General features: G+C 31.8%; 1 protein-coding gene across 2 annotated transcripts in view; it reads right to left on the minus strand.

The window, feature by feature from the left end:
* Positions 1-737: 737 nt before the first annotated feature.
* The window catches only part of LOC139495353 (uncharacterized), a 36,379-nt gene continuing 18,562 nt past the window's right edge, over positions 738-18,554 (minus strand). For both annotated transcript variants that reach the window (XM_071283658.1, XM_071283667.1), the window contains 6 exons: positions 14,346-14,499; positions 13,661-13,813; positions 13,299-13,430; positions 4,845-4,932; positions 2,680-2,773; positions 738-2,139 (listed from right to left, as the gene is read on the minus strand). In XM_071283658.1, coding sequence (XP_071139759.1) covers positions 1,168-2,139; positions 2,680-2,773; positions 4,845-4,932; positions 13,299-13,430; positions 13,661-13,813; positions 14,346-14,499 — 1,593 coding nt within the window. In that variant the 3' untranslated portion in view covers positions 738-1,167. The remainder of the gene's footprint in view (positions 2,140-2,679; positions 2,774-4,844; positions 4,933-13,298; positions 13,431-13,660; positions 13,814-14,345; positions 14,500-18,554) is intronic.

Consider the following 18,554-nt stretch of genomic DNA (forward strand, 5'->3'; position numbering starts at 1 on the left):
CTTCCTATTTGCTAACAAAATGAGAAATCCCCATAATGTTTTGAAAAAAAGATAGATAAAAAAGAACGAAGTCAAAGACGAATTCTTTTTCAAATGAGTACAAGAAAAAGTCGAATTGCCCACAATAAGTTTGAAATGCCTGTTGGAATACAAATTCACCAATGTAGAAACCAGTTTCTGATTAAAAAAAAATATATAAAAAAACAAATTATCAAAAATTCATTAAGGTAAAAATTTGGTTGAGTGAGTTTCAAAAAAGGCAATAGTAGTATACCGGTGTTCAAAAGTCAGAAATCGATTGAAAGAAAACAAATCCGAGTTAAAAATTAAACTAAAACCGATTGTAACACATCAACTATAAGAGGAAAACAAAGGAACAACAGGAACACTGGAATGCAACAAAAAAACAAACGCCAAAAAGACATAGAAAAGAACAACTGCCATAATCCTGACTTGGTACAGGACATTTTAAGAATTTCCCACGGGGATTACCAACATGTACATTTTTGTCATTGCATATAGTGAATATTGAGTTCAGCTCAAATTAAACCCTTGATTTTACATAGATGAAGACACTAATAACTATTCTACGATCGAGTTCAACGTTTGGTGTTCATACCATATCTTCATTTGTTGGCTTAATAAGATTGTTTAATTGAATAACAATTGAAAGCTGGATTTATTCTCTTTGTAATCAATAAAAATGGTATTAAATGAATACAAAAAAACTGAATATGCGATCTGTTGATATTAAGATTATTCCCGATTCGGGACATTATTTATTTTGATTAAACACTTTATACACTTTAAAGTATAATGTAGTCAACAAATCAGAAATCATAATAAAACTGACCCAATAAAATCTATCACAGTTGATAATTCATTATTACAATTTGATTGATAATTTATTTGATAACCGCCGCTTACAGACTTGGCTTGCGAAACAGAAATAACGATATTTTTAAATCAGTGCCTATGGACTTTCTTTTGGACAAGCATAAAACAACACTGTTGGACTTTTTGAAATCAAGTTTTCTGCTTTGTCGTTATTTTCTCCAATATTATGCACTTTTGTCTCGATTAGCACATGTGGCCTAGATCACTGATAATGCTCGACACTAAATAAATATCTCTTGCTTTATCTGCTCTGTTTACTAATTCATTGTATCATGAATAATTTGAATTACTTGGGATTGGATGTGTGGAAATTAAAGGCTCTTTTATGTAGCCAGTGTCTTGTTGCTGCACACACAAATTAACTGATTCTGTAACACTATCATTATCAAAGTGTGAAGGTGAAATTTGACAATTTTCTAAAATATCCCTCTCTCTTTGATTTGATAATTTTTCATCTTTTCTGTCTTCCATAGATAAGTCAATCGTATTGTGAGGCGAATACATACACTCTTCTGAACAGTCACTTGTGTCTTGTGTGTGATCAATGTTTGAATCAGCAGCAAACGATTCCGGTGATGTATGTTGAGGATCCGAATAATTACTTGTGCCATGTATTACCAACTTTCCATTCGGATTTAACGTTTCCAAATCTCCGGCAGAATAACAATTCACATTCAAACAGCTACTTGGTTCTGATCGGTGCCTATGTAAACAATTATGTTCTAATAAAATGTCCTCAACAACGTATGAGTCTATATCCGAAGTGGAAAATGCACATTGTTTCGTAGGTAATAACGACAAGTTATCACATACATCAGTTTGCAGAGAAGACGTTGTTACATTTGAACAATTATGTGCATCTTTTAAAGAGGGATATTCTAAAATTGTCTCCGATACGCCTGAATTCCCTTTTGTTAGTAAGATACGATGAGATGCTGGAGGATAGACTGGTTGAATTTGCTGTGCATCCACGTATGATTCTATTGACTTATCTGAAGTTGCTTGGGAACACAAGGTTTCACCAGAAGCACCAAATGAGGTAGAAGCTGACATATTAGCTTCGGGTGTGTCTTTCTGAGTAACCTGTAAATACAATGACTTTGATATGGTGGTCGGGTACGTAGTGGATGAGTCACTCAATAGTGATCCTTGTACCTGATTACAAGATATAAATCCATTAAAGACAACATCAGAAATGAGTGGCACACCAGAGAAACCATTATCGCCATGACGCACTCGTCCCTGTATAAAAAAAAAATGAAATAAATGGAAGAAAATTTAAATATTATAAATTTATATTTTGAAATTCTCTGTTTTATCATTCACAATGCTATTATCTTATTGTTACTTTATTCTGTAATGTTTTTATCCAGATACATGTAAGTTATTCTACTGTTTGGAAACACTTTTCTGTAAAAACTGTTACACATATACTATTAGAAACAAAACAAAGAGAAAACAATGTATTTTATCTCAGAGAGGTATAGTTTTTACAATAATCTAGTACAGAGTATGGTTCCCAAATGTGTTGACGATACATGTTAAAGTTACAAGGTTCGATGCTTATAAAACGTAAACACTAATCATATGGTTGTATTATAAATGCTAATGGTTTTAACCACTGTCAAAACTGAAATTCGGTAATAAAGGAATATATGTATATTCAGATTATAATTTTTATGGTCTATTTCATTGTCATAATAAAATAAACAATAAACAATATTTTAAAATATATCTCATTACGGAAACGTATATATATTTAATGCAACGTAGATGGCTTACATTCAACATTACACGGTTGTTGCTTGACACAACAGTGGTAGTTTCTATATCTGTTAGACCTTTACTCCATCGTCTATATTTTATGCACAGAATTCTACAAAAAACGCAAGCAATTGTATGAATGCAGCATTTTTTTTATGGTTTTGTAGACAGGATAATGAGTACAGACAATCACTTTTGTGTATGATGTATAGTCAAATTGTAGTATTAATAAGTTATCACAACAGAAACTAGAGGTGAGTTTTGCACTGATCTGCAAACAATGTAACAAGTCATTGAAAAAGAAAAGACACAAAGACAAAACTAATTGACTTACTTTCAAATACATAATTAGTTAAACTAGAAATGGGTTTTAACACTCACGATACCATTTTATTTAAATTACAACCAACGCATAAAGTATATTGAATGACTTTTCTATTTAAAAAAGTTTGAAACAGAAGTCTAGGTAGTTTTAATAGGGAGTCGGAAGAAAAGAGATAGTGAATATTTCAATGCTTTAAAATACCCTTTCATGAACTATAATCAAAATAAAATGATAATTACCGTGCTTACAAAAGTAATGTATAGATTGATATAAATCTTCGATCGATTTATATGCCTTTAGACGTATTGAAATTACAAGTCTACCATATATTTTTAGTGGGAAATTTAGTGACAATATTATCACTCTTCAAGTCTTGCAAACACTGAGAAGTGCAAATTCAAGAAAAGAAACGGTACTAATTTTGCGCGTCTGTTTGTTTAGTGAGTATTTCTTGAAGAATACGCTTTAATGAACAAATGCACCGTTTTTGAAATATACCAATTAATTCGTCTCGGACCTATTGCTAGGGCCGAAAAGATCTTGCGTTGATATGTGCGACTTTGTTGCGTATTGAAGGCCTAATTGTAATTTTGCCATGAAGAACAGTGATAAAAAGGGACAAAAGATACCAGAGGGACAGTCAAACTCATAAATCGAAAATAAACTGACAACGCCATGGCTTAAAATTAAAAGGACAAACAGACAAACAATAGTACACATGACACAACATAGAAAACTAAAGAATAAACAACACGAACCGCACCAAAAACTAGGGGTGATCTCAGATTATACAAATTCACTGTAACATATACACCGTATGCAGGTGCTGCTGGAATGTTGCTACTTAGAAATGAAAAGTTCACAATTGGAAAGCTGAAATCATCTCTTTTGTCGTAAAGTTTTGTTTTCAATCGACCCTCATTGTCAATTTCTAGATGTAAGTCAAGATATGAGGCCGACTTAACTGTATCTGTTGTATCCTTTTTCTCTAGTTCAATGGGATAGATGCGTTCGACATAGTCACCAAATTTTCAATTATTTAGTGAAAGAACATCATCTATATAGCGGAAAGTAGAGTTAAAGGATATTACTAACTTCTTGACTTTCTTCCTAAGAAGTTCCTGTATGAAGTCAGCCTCATAATAATAAAGAAACAAGTCGGCAAGAAGAGGGGCACAATTCGTTCCCATTGGAATGCCGATAGTCTGTTGAAAAACACGTCCTCCGAACGTAACAAATATGTTGTCAATCAAGAAACCAAGCATCTTGATAATGTCAGTTTCGGAGAATTTTTTGTTTGAATCAGAGTGATCCATCACAAAGTAGGATTTATCCCTTCCTAAGACAAGATACTTGTAACTTGGTTGGCCATTCTTTTTAATGAAACAAAGCAATACCAACTCTTTCAATTTGTCTTTAAGAATTGGTTTTTGACCACTACGTTTAGATATTATCGCAAAGAACTAATACATCCTACAACCGAGTATTACATCAAATCCTTGGCTATTATGTATTTAACGCTTATACATGTACTTGTTTTATCCTACTATACTTCGTTCTTGATTTTACCTTTTGACACTTTTTTTTCGAGCTTCACCAATGAGTCTTTTAGAGACAGACGCAAAGCGCGTCTGGTGTACAACATTGAAGTCTTGGTATCCATGATACGTTTATTTACAATCACTTGACCGTTGCTACTGATTTTGTAGGTTTACCATCCGAGGTTACCACCTTTCAATTCATTACTACCTTTTTTGCTGACACGGATGTATCATTGATATAATCAGACTTATAAATAGACTGTTTACAAAACTTTGAATTTCGAAAAACGTTAACATTGTAACGAACTGATACTTACATTACAGCAATAGGACAGCATAACACAGCAACGGACACACTTACAATGTAGAACGCAGTTAAGTTCCTTTTCGTTATATACGCTGTTTCTGAAGAAAGTGGAGAAATTGGATAGGCATAAATTGTATGTATTTTTTTTTTTTTTTTTTTTTTTTAAATTAAACCAATTTTATTGCATCTTTGCTGTTAACTATTTACTCAATCTACAGTTTCAATTAAGTATCCCTTACATTATTTATTGAATATCTAGGGGAAATATATTCAATAAAGTATATCTATAAAGTAAGTTATATTTATTAAATACATTAGAACAATTCTACATAGTACAATTCTATACCGGAATACGGTACGTTTCTTAATCTAAACTGATTTGAAATTTTATTAAAGCTTCACTGAACCGTGAAATTGATGATGATCTTTAATACTGATAGCATGACTTTTAAGCCGACAATAGAATTCAGAAATTCTTTTGTTAATTTACTCCGTTGAATGATTATATATGTATCAAAACTCAGCACAATATCAATGAATTTTATTTTAGGAAACTTTTAAGATATTTCTTTCCTTCAATTTTTGCTTATTTAATTGGCATAAACAATATAATAATACAATATTGGATCGCTTAACTTCAGAAACACTCTCGCTCAAAAAAGAGAGGAAAAAGATACCAAAGGGACATTCAAACACATAAGTCGAACATAAACTGAAAACACCTTGACTAAAAAAAGAAATCAGCAAACAGACAAACAACAGTATACAATACACAACATAAAAAAAAACTAAAAGCTGAGCAACACGAACCCCACCAAAAACTGGTATAGACACTCATTCGTACTACCGACAAAAGTAAATATATAAAAAAAATATCGAAAAATAATTAAATGGTACTTTGGCAGGTCATTATTCGAAAAATCGAGAGTATGATAACTTGTCGTATTTCCATTAAACGTATAACGTATTGATGAATTTAAAAAAAATCATCTGCATCAATAGCACACGTTCATTAAAAGTATCTAGTTTAAACATATTTTATTGTTCAAAACAAATGGATTAGACACAAGTTTTTCAACTTAGTTCCGTCTTCTCCATAATATACATGCATATACATTATATTTATATAGCACATTACATAAATTTGTATTTTTCTAATAAGCATGAAGGCATGAAAAATAATTAAATAAATCACAACTATTGTTATTATAATATTTATACACAAAAAATAATAGAAACGGCTCAATGGATATCAAACGTTCTTATTTTGAGTAATCAAACACACCCAAACGATCGATCTAAAGGGAAACACCAACTGTTACTAGTGTGTTTATCAATGACTTTCTATAATATTTACCTGTATAAGTTGTAAAAGTAACATGCAATATTGTGAATATATATAATTGTGATACGGACATTAAATTCTGACTTTAAAAATGCGGATAAAGGGATGACAAGAACATAGATGTAATGTAAGTATCGTTTTTGTATTAACTTCAATAATTGAAATCCATTGAGGCGAAACATTATGTTAACCGTTATGAACAACAAATCGATCATTCGAACAATGCATAGTCTGTACTGTAGACTAGTAAATAAAACAATAACCAGCAAGGTTGTTATCAGAGTGAGAAACGTTGAGTTTCTTTTATATATTTATGTACAGCAGAAAATATTACAAAATTGTCTTTTGTATCTAAGTTGTCATTACCAAACAATAACAAATCAATTGTAACAGGAATGTCTATGTGGGTCAGTTCCATAAGCATAACATTTCTTTGCGATGCAAATTTATTACAATATAATAAATAGTGTTCAACACTTTCACTAGTGTACCCACATGCACAATATACATCATGTACTAAATTGGCCTTGTTTAAATCTGCGCTAAGTGCACTGCACTTGTTGCGTAGCCTTGCATGTAATATAGATAGCAGTCTATCTCCATAAAAATAGTACCTAGGAGGTTTTACATTATGAAAATACAGTTGTTGCAATTGTAACTTGAAGGAAGAGAAAGTAGGAATTTGACGAATATTCAAATCTAATTCATTCCACAATGTAATAGAAGATGGAAAAAAAGACTGTTGATAAACTGATAGACGATTCAATGGTATATTAATGTTATGTCTATTTCGCAGGTTATAATTATTAGTATCTGATACATACGGAGGAACCAATACTTGTAAATAATCCGGTGTTTGGTTATTTACAATTTTATAAAACATGGTCAGTTTTTTAACTTCCCTTCTGACACTTAATTTCTCCCATCCCGTCTCTCTATAAATAGAGTTGATACTAGCATAACATGGTAAGCCGGTAACTATACGTGCAGCTTCAATCTGAATCTTTTCTAACCTTTCGGAATTAATTTGCCCACAGTTGTCCCAGACTTCAGATGAATATTCCAAAATAGGACGAATAAAAATCATATAAATCTTTTCAAGATATTCCCTTTTTAGTCTAAATTTTAGTTTCCTCAGTACATTTACTTGTTTTGACGTCTTCTCTATCAGTTTATCAACATGTTTATTCCATTTACAGTCACTACTAAAAATAATACCTAAATGTTTATGTGTATCTACAGGAGCTATTGAGACTCCACCAAAATCAAAAGTAAGGACGTTCTGCATATTCCTAGTATTAAAAATCATGATATCTGTTTTATTAGGATTAAATTTTAGCATCCACTTTTCAGACCAATTTTGCAAATTATCTAAATCAATATTTATTAAAGTGCTGAGACTTGTAACATCGGGTGCAGTATGGCCAATAGATGTGTCATCAGCAAAAAGTCTACTGAACCCACTTAGATCATCTGCAATGTCATTTATGTAAATCAAAAATAATAATGGACCAAGTACCGACCCCTGGGGCACACCAGCTCTTAAACAGCCCAATGTGGATAGTGAATCTTTCATAACCACTCTTTGTGACCGTCCCGATAAGTAACTTTTCAACCAACATAATAAATCCCCTTTAATGCCATATTTTTCGAGCTTATATAAAAGACCTTTGATCCAAACTGTATCAAAAGCTTTACTTATGTCCACAAATGTTATACTAGTAAGTTGTTTGTCGTTTAGTGACTTTATAATATGGTTATACAACTCAATCAATTGATGGGTAGTAGAATATCCAGGAATGAATCCTGATTGAAACTTGTATAATAGCTTATGTGAAAGCAAATGATTAAAAATATTTTTAAAAACTATTTTTTCCAGAAGTTTGCTAACACAAGATAATAAAGAGACAGGTCTATAATTTGAGGGCAAAGATTTATCACCACTTTTAAATAATGAAATAACATGTGCAATTTTCCACTGGTTTGGGAATATTTTATCCCGTAATGACCTATTGAATAATAAACATAATGGTTTTGAAATTTGATTTCTGACAGCAAGTAACATTCTGTTGCTTATAATATCAGGCCCCACCGCTTTATCAACATCAAGTGTGGAAATCATATCGTGCACGTCTTGTTCACTAACTACAATCGATGACAGGAAATCAGCACAACGATCGTTAAAGGCCGGTAAATCCTTATCTGGATTCTCCAAATTAGCTATAGAACAGAAATATTTATTCAAAATTTCAGACTTTTCAGAGCTCTCATATGCCAAATTATAATTTTGATTCGGATCCTTCAAAGGTGGTACGTCACGAACAGGCCTGTCGCTTTTAATGTGCATATTAATAATCTTCCAATACTGTTTCGGATTCGCTTGTTTGATTTCATCTAAATTTTCATTTAAACTGGCGTAAAAGTGTTTTTTAGCCTGTTTTTTCATGTTATTTACTTTGTTTCGCTGTTGTTTAAACTTAAGTTCAGCGAAAGATGTTTTCAAGCGTAGAAATACTTTACGAAATCTGTCGCGCTTGCGCATTTCACGACGCAAGTTAGAATTATACCAAATTTTGTCATCACATCGCACTACAACTTCTCGTGTAGGTATACACTCTGATGCTATGTCAAGGAGTGAATTAGTGAAATTAGTGCAAGCAACATTCATGTTATCTGCGTCAGAAATCAAATGCTCCCAATTGGTCCTTGATACCTTTTGATTCATGAGGTCAAAATCCCCATTTTTATAATCCCAAATCTTCCGCTTATAAGTACGACTACTTGTAAATCCGCAATTAATTGTGACATATGTTCCATCGTGATCACTGATCTTTCTATCAATAGGTACCGTGTCTTTATCGACAACAGGTATCGAATCTGTCACTAAAATAGGATCAAGCAACGAAGTGTTACCTGTACGTGTATCAAAGTGCGTCGGCTTATCTATAATGTTAATGAGGCCGTTAATGAAAACAATATCTCTTATATTTGACGATATATCTGACATGAAATTTTTGTTCAGATCACCCAAACAAATTATACTATTATTTTCATCTAAGGCCCTTTTCAACATCATATCAAAATATTGCCAGAAACAAACTGAAGACTGTCGCTCTGATCTATAATTAATATTAATCAGTATTGATCGAAGTTTCGTTTTTAATTCGAACCACATACTTTCAACTTCATCATGTTCTAAATCAACACGACGAACAATATTAATTAAACTTTTATAATACATAATTATGCCCCCGCCGTTGGCATTCCGGTCTTTTCGAACTGGTGTCTCAAAACCAAATAATGATATATCGAAATCAGTAACGTTAACATCTAAATGTGATTCGGTAAAAAATACTATATCGAAATCTTCAATTATGTCAGTAATATAATTCAGTTTGTTTCTTAAGCTTCTAATATTACCGTGGAAAATTGACAATGTTTTTTCGGGCGGGTCTGGTGTGCCTCCTGGACCAGGATTACTTTCTATATCGCCACATATTAACAATAAGCTATATAACAACATATAAAATGATACAATATCAGAATATGATTTGTATTTACTTAGTATCCACAACTTACATTTCTCCAAATTTACAAATATTTCAAAAAGTACATCATTAAAACTAACAGTATGTTTAATAACTGTTTTTACACAACCAGAGCTCAGTTTGCAATAAAACAGTCCTATTGATATTCTGTGTGCAACAATATCACTACCCATTGTCGAATACAAAGTATTCAAATATTAAAAAATAGGACCGTTTTAATACATTTAAAGAATACAAACAATAGCACTTCGAATGATCAAAATTGAGTTTTTCAACGGCATTACATGCTGTAGCAATTATGTACAAATTGAGGTATAACAACGTAAAAGTTGAACACATTGAAAAAAAAGGGGGGTGGTGATTGCGAAATTGAACGAGAGAAGTTTATAATAATCTGATAAATATCATTTCTATTGACGAGATAAACAAAAGTTATATATGTATTACTGATGTTCAGATACAAAGAACAAAAACAAAAATTATTGTATTTTCAACTACTAGTATCGATAAATGAATAAGAGGCGGAGTCTAATTAGGTTTGATATTAAGGCCATATGTTATTTACTACTAATCACGCTAGAGTAAGCATGACACTTGAATGTTATTTAAACAACACAAAATAATTTGTATATAGGTTTTGAAACTGAGAACTCTACTCATACATTTACCACAGTATTTACACACTCAACAGTGTTTGTAAACAGAACCACGTGCTATGTCATATAATAACAATAACAAAACACAGGATAATACAGTTCAAAACGGCAAGAAAAATAATAATAGACACATTCGTATGAATTTGCTAAATACAACCCAATATTATACGTAATTTATCAGTACAAGAATATTAAACTTGGTGCAAACGGAATGTCTAATCCTCATCTTGGCTATCACCCTCAAGGACTTCCCCACCGAGTTTATATATGTCTTGTCTAGATTTTATCTTTTTCGGGCTGGATACATCAGTTTTCTTAACAAGTATTGTGCCGTCATGTGTCCAGAATGAATGTATCTTGTCTTTGGTACGCAGAGTATTTAGTCTGTTTATCAGATCATATCTGTGTTTAGTTAGGTTCTCAGCTATAAAAATCTTGTCGGGGTTGTTTTTAAGTTGCTTCTTATTGCTGAAGACCATGTTACGCTGACGATAAGAAAGGAATCTTACGATGATGGAGATCTTTCCGTCTTTCATTTCACCAATGGGATGGGATCGACCTATGTCGAAAATATTCAGTTTGACTTTGAGCTTTTTGTTACAAATACGTAAAACAAGATCATCTGTATCAATTGGTGTTATGACTGCACCGTTATTATCGGTTGGTACAGGAACATTATGGAACCTTAAACTTGTTCTCCTGGAATATTGCTCTTGTTCCTCTATTCTAGATTCTACCTTAACTAGCTTGGATTTTAAGGATTTTATTTCGTCGCTTTGTTTTTTCATTTCTGCCTCTTGCAGTATCAGAGCATCTTTGTTTTAGGTAATAGTGTCAATATATGGTTGGATTCTGTCATCAACAATTTCTATTATTTTGGGCTTCACTTGATCCATGATTTTTTCTGCTATCATAGGAATTATTGTATTGATGAATGCTTGGTTGTTTAATGTAGCACAAACCACTTCTGATAGTTTAAATACTGTTTCATTTTCTATGGATTTTGCAAGAATGTGTTCAACAAGTGGAATATGATTATCATCATGACTTGGGGATGTTTCCAAGTCTTTTAGCTTGGCTTGTTTTTCGACCTGTTGCGAAGAAGGAGAAGATAAGTCAGGACTACTAGCTGGTTGATCACGTTTAGCTCTAGACTTAGGTGTTGTGTTGATAAATTTATCTAACTTTGATTGTTTATCTTTGTTTACTAGGTCGGCCATGTTGCTCATTACTAAATCAACTCACTTTGATTGATGTTCAATATCTTCAAATACACACTTCCAGAAGTTGTTGATGACGGAATTCAGCATACAGATATCTCATATAATAAATGTTCAATTCAATTCATTAATAATTTGACAAGAAATACTTCATAATATAGATTTTCTCTCGTTTTTCGCTGCTCTGAAAATTTTCAAACCTCCATACTCAAGGGCACATAACTCTTCTGTGATCCAAAAGTATCTGCAGATGTTAATTGCTTATCTAAAAAGGTCAGGTACTAAACAGACAAAACAACCAAGAGCGAAAACAATCAAAATGGAAAGAATCCCAAATATTTAAGACCAGATAAATTGACCACATTTGCTGTATCATTCATCAAACTTTCCAAAGTCACACCAAAAACCATGTGTCAAAGCCAATATGTGTAAAAGCATGTTGTAACTGATACAAGTGTGAACGTTGGATTTATAACAACTCATATGAGATACCAGGTTTGAAATTTGGAACTCGAGACGCGCATTTTGTACTAGTGACACTGAAGTATAGCTGGAGAGCAAAATCAAATACAAAGTTGAAGAGCATGATACACAGAAACATTCAACATTTGATATAAAGAAAGTTATTAAAAATGAACATATCTATGGTGATTTATGTCAACACAAAAGTGCTGCCTTTTGAGCTCTGATATCCATTACTTGAGTTTTCAATTGTTCATCAGTATAATTTGAGTTTTTGATTTTGCCATTTGATTAGGGACTTTCCTTTTTTAAGTTTCCTCGGAGTTCAGTATTTTTGTGATTTTACTTTTTTTAAAAGGAAAAAATCGTATAAATGATTTATACCCTCTTTACTATGATATATATGAAGCAGGGATTCGTTCAATTGTAGAATTATCATTACATTGATAGACTTTGTTCGTAATAGCCCGAAATTTCTTTAGATGGCACCTAATGTTTATTAATACACATACATGTTGTTATCGATAAGCAGTTAGCAAAGATCTCCGCTCAGAATGGTTCTATGTGAGGTCCTGAACTTGAAGCTTTTGCTTCTTTTTGAAGGCTTTTGAAAGGCTTATAAACCTTATTAACAGTTAGAGGCGCTTATCCCTTGCTGTGGATTTATTCCAGTAAGAGTATGTACAAGTTGTCTTAAATTAATACACCATACAACTTTTCGGAACAATGTAGAGTTATCAAGCAGATATTAAATGTAAGTACTATTTTAACATAGGATTAATTAAATTGAAAATAGAAATGGAGAATGTGTCAAACAGGCATCAACAGAAATAGGCAAAAGCCACCAAGGGGTCTTAATACAAAGAAAATTCCACTCCCAGAAGTGGACTTCAGCTGGCCCCTTTACAAAAGCGTGTACCATTTCAGTGAAAATGGACGTCAAACTAAACTTCGACAAATGCAAATGAACAAAAAAAAAAAAAAACCCCACAAGACTAAAAAAGGCCAGAGACTCCTGAATTAAAGTTTGTCGATATTATTTCTGTCAAAAAAGATTCAGGAAACGAGAAAAGAAATATATATGAATTACGGTTGGTATGGAATGGATAACTAATGGTTTTATATATTTTTTTCTGAAATCACAAAACAAGTCTGACTTTTTGAAAAAAAAAGCCATCAAATTACATCTATAACAATAAACAGACTGAATCTTTTATATCAGCAAATACTGACCTTCATTTATATAACATCTCTTATGTGGAACACCCTTTCCGTGAACTGTATAAGGCGTGATGATTATACAAATGTTCATCAGTGATAGTCTCAATGATGTTTTGGTACCGTCTAATAACGTGGTTGTAAAATCTGAAGAAGAAAATAATCATTCCTTGTATGTTCTGCCTTTTCAAACAGAACTTTGGAAGTTATTTTATTTGTATTCTACAAATTTGTTTTCGAATAATATATTTTTAAACAGTCCCGCTTCTAAAAAACAAGACTGAAAAACACCTACACACAAAAAAAACCCCATTCTTTCAACTCTACTTTTTTTTTAGCTTTCCCCTACTTCATTCAAAAAATGATATTTGACATACTTGCACAAGATCCGTCTTCACATGCTGTTACTTCATAGGATTTTACTAAATTCTTGACTTCTGGTAAATTACACTTTTCAAAGTACCAATAAACTTCAAGCTGTTTCAGAGTCAAAATGGGACGAAATACAACATCTAAATTCAAATTCCAACCTGTAAAATAAGATAAAAGCTATATGACAAAGGGAATGTTGGATGCTAATACGCATGTATACGTACTCATTATACTTTCCAAGCTTACCAATAATAATAATATAACAATTTTCCTTTCTTTTTTATATGAATGTCTCATGTCTGCAAACAAGGAGACGCCTACTATGCCGGCGCACCTGTTTTTGTATTTTTGGAGTTCATGTATTTCTCTCAGTTAATATTTGCAACCTTGATGTATTTTCTTAATCGATATATAATATTTGAACGTCAGTAATACAGTGGTACCTATATTTACACCAAAATAAACTATGTTTAGTTTGATGGCGTGAACATTCAATTAAACAATTAGAATTAAAAAGTTTTCATTAGATATTGAATTTGACTTTAAACACTTGAAGTGAAAGTGTTTTTGATAAAACATTGCATAGAACAGATGAAAATAATTTTCAACAATGACTGGAATCAATGTCAAAACTTTGATTATAGACTACAATACAATATACACTGGAAAATTGTTTGTTGATTTACTTACTGTTGCCAATAAAAACACAATCTGACCATATAAATCCAGACGTTTGGTTTAAATAATGATGTGATATTCCTATTAGATACTGCACAGACTGATTGATGGCTGGAATATAGATTGTTGGATAGGTCGTATTGAATTCTATCGTTTGTGGTGACGTCTATAAAGTATATGAATTACAATTTATTTGGATGAAGAAAGTGAAAAAAATAAATATTTATGAGGACAATAAAGGGTAGATACTTATATACAATCCAACTGGAGGAATTGCATATACAACATGAAAGTAGCAGTTCAAACGGTATACATGTTAATTAGTCATATCACATGTAAATTGTAATTTGAGAGCCTCTTAACTAGATACTTGAAAATCAGACCTATCTTAATCCCGCTGCAATTGTTTGCACCTGTCTAAGTCAGGAATCTGATGTTCAGTAGTTGTCGTTTGTTGATGTGGTTCATAAGTGCTTTACGTTAATCGTTTTTTTTTAATATAGATTTGATAGTTGTTTTTCCTGTTTGGTTGGTTATCCTGTATAGTTGGGTTTACACTAGTAATGTTTTGGGCCGTTTATAGGTTGCTGTTCGGTGTGAGCCGATGCTCCGTGTTGAAGACCGTACCTTAACCTGTAATGGTTTACTTTTATAAATTGTGACTTGGATAGATAGTTGTCTCATTGGCACTTCCTATATCTATCTATTTAAATCCATAACTTACTCTTTTTTTTTAAATTTTCGTTACCAATTATTTACTCCAGAAATATGGCATTTGTTTGGCGGCCAGTTTTTATGGACTTCCCAATATTGAATTAGACTTGTAATTCGGTATTTTTGTAACACTTTTTTATATTTCAACAGAGGAGATATTCTGTGTAAAACCGACATTAACATATTTCTCAACATTTATCCTACAAAAATTATGGTTTTGGTTTGTATGTGCCGACACAATTGATATATATGTTAGGTTCATTACAAATGGTTTTGATTATATTCTGAAATCAGCCGAATTCGTTCAAATACTGCAAGTTTACAATGACATAACTTTTAAAACGGAAAATGTTCATCTAGGATGAACCTTTGTAAGCAAATTTAAAGCATCTATATTATTAAACGAGAAGACCTCATTGTGTGTGTCGCTTCTCCTCCTTTCCCAATAAATTAATCATTATGCCTCTGTGTTTTGTAGGTACCATGCATATTCGCATTGTCATCCATTGTTATGATTATTTAGATTGGGTGTTTTGGGAGAAAAGCAAAGAAAAAAGCGTTCGGATACATATATATTGTTTTCGTCATTATACTTTCAAGTCCCTCCTAAGACTTCTGATTTTAAAATTTAAAGAGGTGGTAAAGAGTTATTATCGTGCAACGTGTTTAGCCACTTTTTATTTTACGTGCAGCCGTTAAAAAAGGTTCGTTATTCACCGTGTTTCGTGAAATCGATAAAATGATCAACGTGCAAGAAATGTTTAATTGTTCGTTCATCGTAAAATGGCAATTTAATTTCGTGTTCTTCCTGGCAGATACCCCCTTGACTACCCTCTTTTAACATTAATTTTCATAATTACTCGGGGCTATTCTGTATGTATACTATAATTATAATCCTATAATATATAGATTCTCTATATAATATCGCAGTGATCGACGTGGAGAAGAAACTTGGTATTGATAGTTCATAGCAAATACACTTTATTTATATTATTTGTATGTTCATTGTTCATTGTTTACAAAAACGCGAAAATCATGGAATTTAAAAATTAGAAAAAAGGGAGAGCTAGATCTCAAAATAATTTTCCTGTTTCCATGTTTTATTCGGATGTGTCTACTTTTGTGTTTCAAATGTCTGGTTATGTAAATGTATTTCAGTTGTTTCCTGTAATTAGTTAATACTTCAGCTTTATCATGTACATCTTTTGTATATTCATTTTATTAAATTTACTGTTTGCAAAAGTATAAATTACTCTAAATTATAGGGATTTTCTGGTAACTTAACAGAAAACCCTTGCCGTTTTTGGCACAACCTTTTTGATCTTTTGGTCCTCGATGCTGTTCAACTTTGTACTCGTTTCGGCTTTCAAACTTTTGTATCTGTGCGTCACACATAGGTCTTGTGTGGACAAAATACACTTCTGGCGTATTAAAATTTTGAACTTGTTGCCTTTTGTTGGCTGTTGTTCGTGTGATTCTTTGTCAATTGTGTTCTCCAATTTATTTATATGGTAGTCCTGTGTTGTCATTTTGATGTTATATTTCATATGGCCATAAAAGTGCGAGGTTTGGCATGCCACAAAACCAGGTTCAACCCACCATTTTTTCCTTTAAAAATGCCCTGTACCAAGTCAGGAATATGGTCATGGTTATATTATAGTTCGTTTCTGTGTGTATTACATTATAACGTTGTGTCGTTTGTTTTCTCTTATTTTTGAGTGTAAATTCACATTGCGATAAGACGTGTCACGGTACTTGTCTATCCCAAATTCATGTATTTGGTTTTGATGTTATATATATTATTCTCGTGAGATTTTGTCTATGTGTGTTACATTTTAGTGTTATGTCGTTGTTCTCCTCTTATATTTAATGCGTTTCCCTCGGTTTTAGTTTGTTATCCCGATTTTGTTTTTTGTCCATGGATTTATGAGTTTTGAACAGCGGTATACTACTGTTGCCTTTATTTATGACTCAGTTTGATACCTTTTCTAAGATTCTCCAGACATATTTTTTTTTACAAAAAGTCATCCTACAACAGTTTACATACTTTCAACCAAGCTCTTAATACCCGCGATATCGCGGATGTGTTCGAGTAATTTTTATTTAAAAGAAAATAAATGACAAACTCCCTAAAACTTTTTTTGGATTTAAGTTAAAAGGACACAAATAGTGTATTCACTTAAGGGCATACGATACAGCTACAGGGGAGGTAATGACGTTGCTAACGTTAATTGATATTTTCGCGACGTCAAACTATGACTAATCAGGAAAAGATTCAGTTTTCGACTGATTTTTATCATTTGAACTTATTTAACTTGAAAACGAATTCATGAACTCCTCTTTCTTAAAATGCCATTTGGTTTGATTACGCGAGAAGATTATGTGTGCCAATTTTCATGAAAACGTAAATAGTAGTTGTTTTTTTTTAAAATTTGATAGATATACAGCAAAAAATGATGTTTTTTCTACATTCATGAACATTTGATAAATATGAGTTATTTCTGAATAAAATATGTATACATTTTTAGGATACTTATAAAATACAGAAATAACAAATTAAATCTCTATGGTCGGGTTGTTGTCTCTTTGACACATTCCCCATTTCCATTTTCAATTTTATTTAACCAAAAACAATTTTTTAAAACAAAAAAAAAGGTATGTCTTTTTTTCAAAAGGGAAAATACGGCCACTAATCCGAATTTTGAGCAAATATACAAAATTTCGACCTCATTTTATTGAAAAAGTAGTCATGAAGGTATATTTTTTTATTACACATTTGATTCAATCAGGTAAAAAATAGTCTATATGGAAATTTTTAACAAAATGTAAATACGGGATCAAAACTTATCGTATGCTCTTAATATAATAGCAGTAAAAAAAGTTGTCACGAAACAGAAACAGTGCTGACCAGAGCCTTGCATTTGGCAGTTAGTAAGTCATATTGTGTCAAATTTCTATACTATTATTGTCTATTTCAGGGTTTACTAGTCTTTTGCAATGTATGATGAAAGAGAACGTCGCCTGACAAGATCTAAAACTTAATAAATTGTATGAGATACTAATCAATTGCATTAAGAGGTTATTTATAATGTCTATACAATATATTAAATAGACTCAGACATAAATTAGTTTATTTGAACGAGGGGAATTAAAAAACTAATTAAATTTATTACATTGCTTTACCAAAAAATCCAACATTCCAGGATTTAAAAATCTTATGTGTTGAAAAAAGACACGGATGCAAACAAAAACTATAATATCATTAAAAGTCTGGACTTTCTTATCAATACCATATAAGGTTATATGATCGGTATTTGATCTAAAAAAATATTTTGTTATTATAGTGAGTATTGATCGACTGACGTTTTGCAGTAATCAGGTCGAATTCATACAAAATCATCTCAAAGACAAAACGATATAGTATCGTGCCAAATCTTTAACTTTTGGGTATTAAATTGATAGTGTCCTGTAATCCAATGATCAAATATTATCTCATATGTCATAGCG

The sequence above is a fragment of the Mytilus edulis genome, chromosome 1 (genome assembly GCF_963676685.1).
Source record: "Mytilus edulis chromosome 1, xbMytEdul2.2, whole genome shotgun sequence".
In the NCBI taxonomy this organism is placed as follows: domain Eukaryota; kingdom Metazoa; phylum Mollusca; class Bivalvia; order Mytilida; family Mytilidae; genus Mytilus; species Mytilus edulis.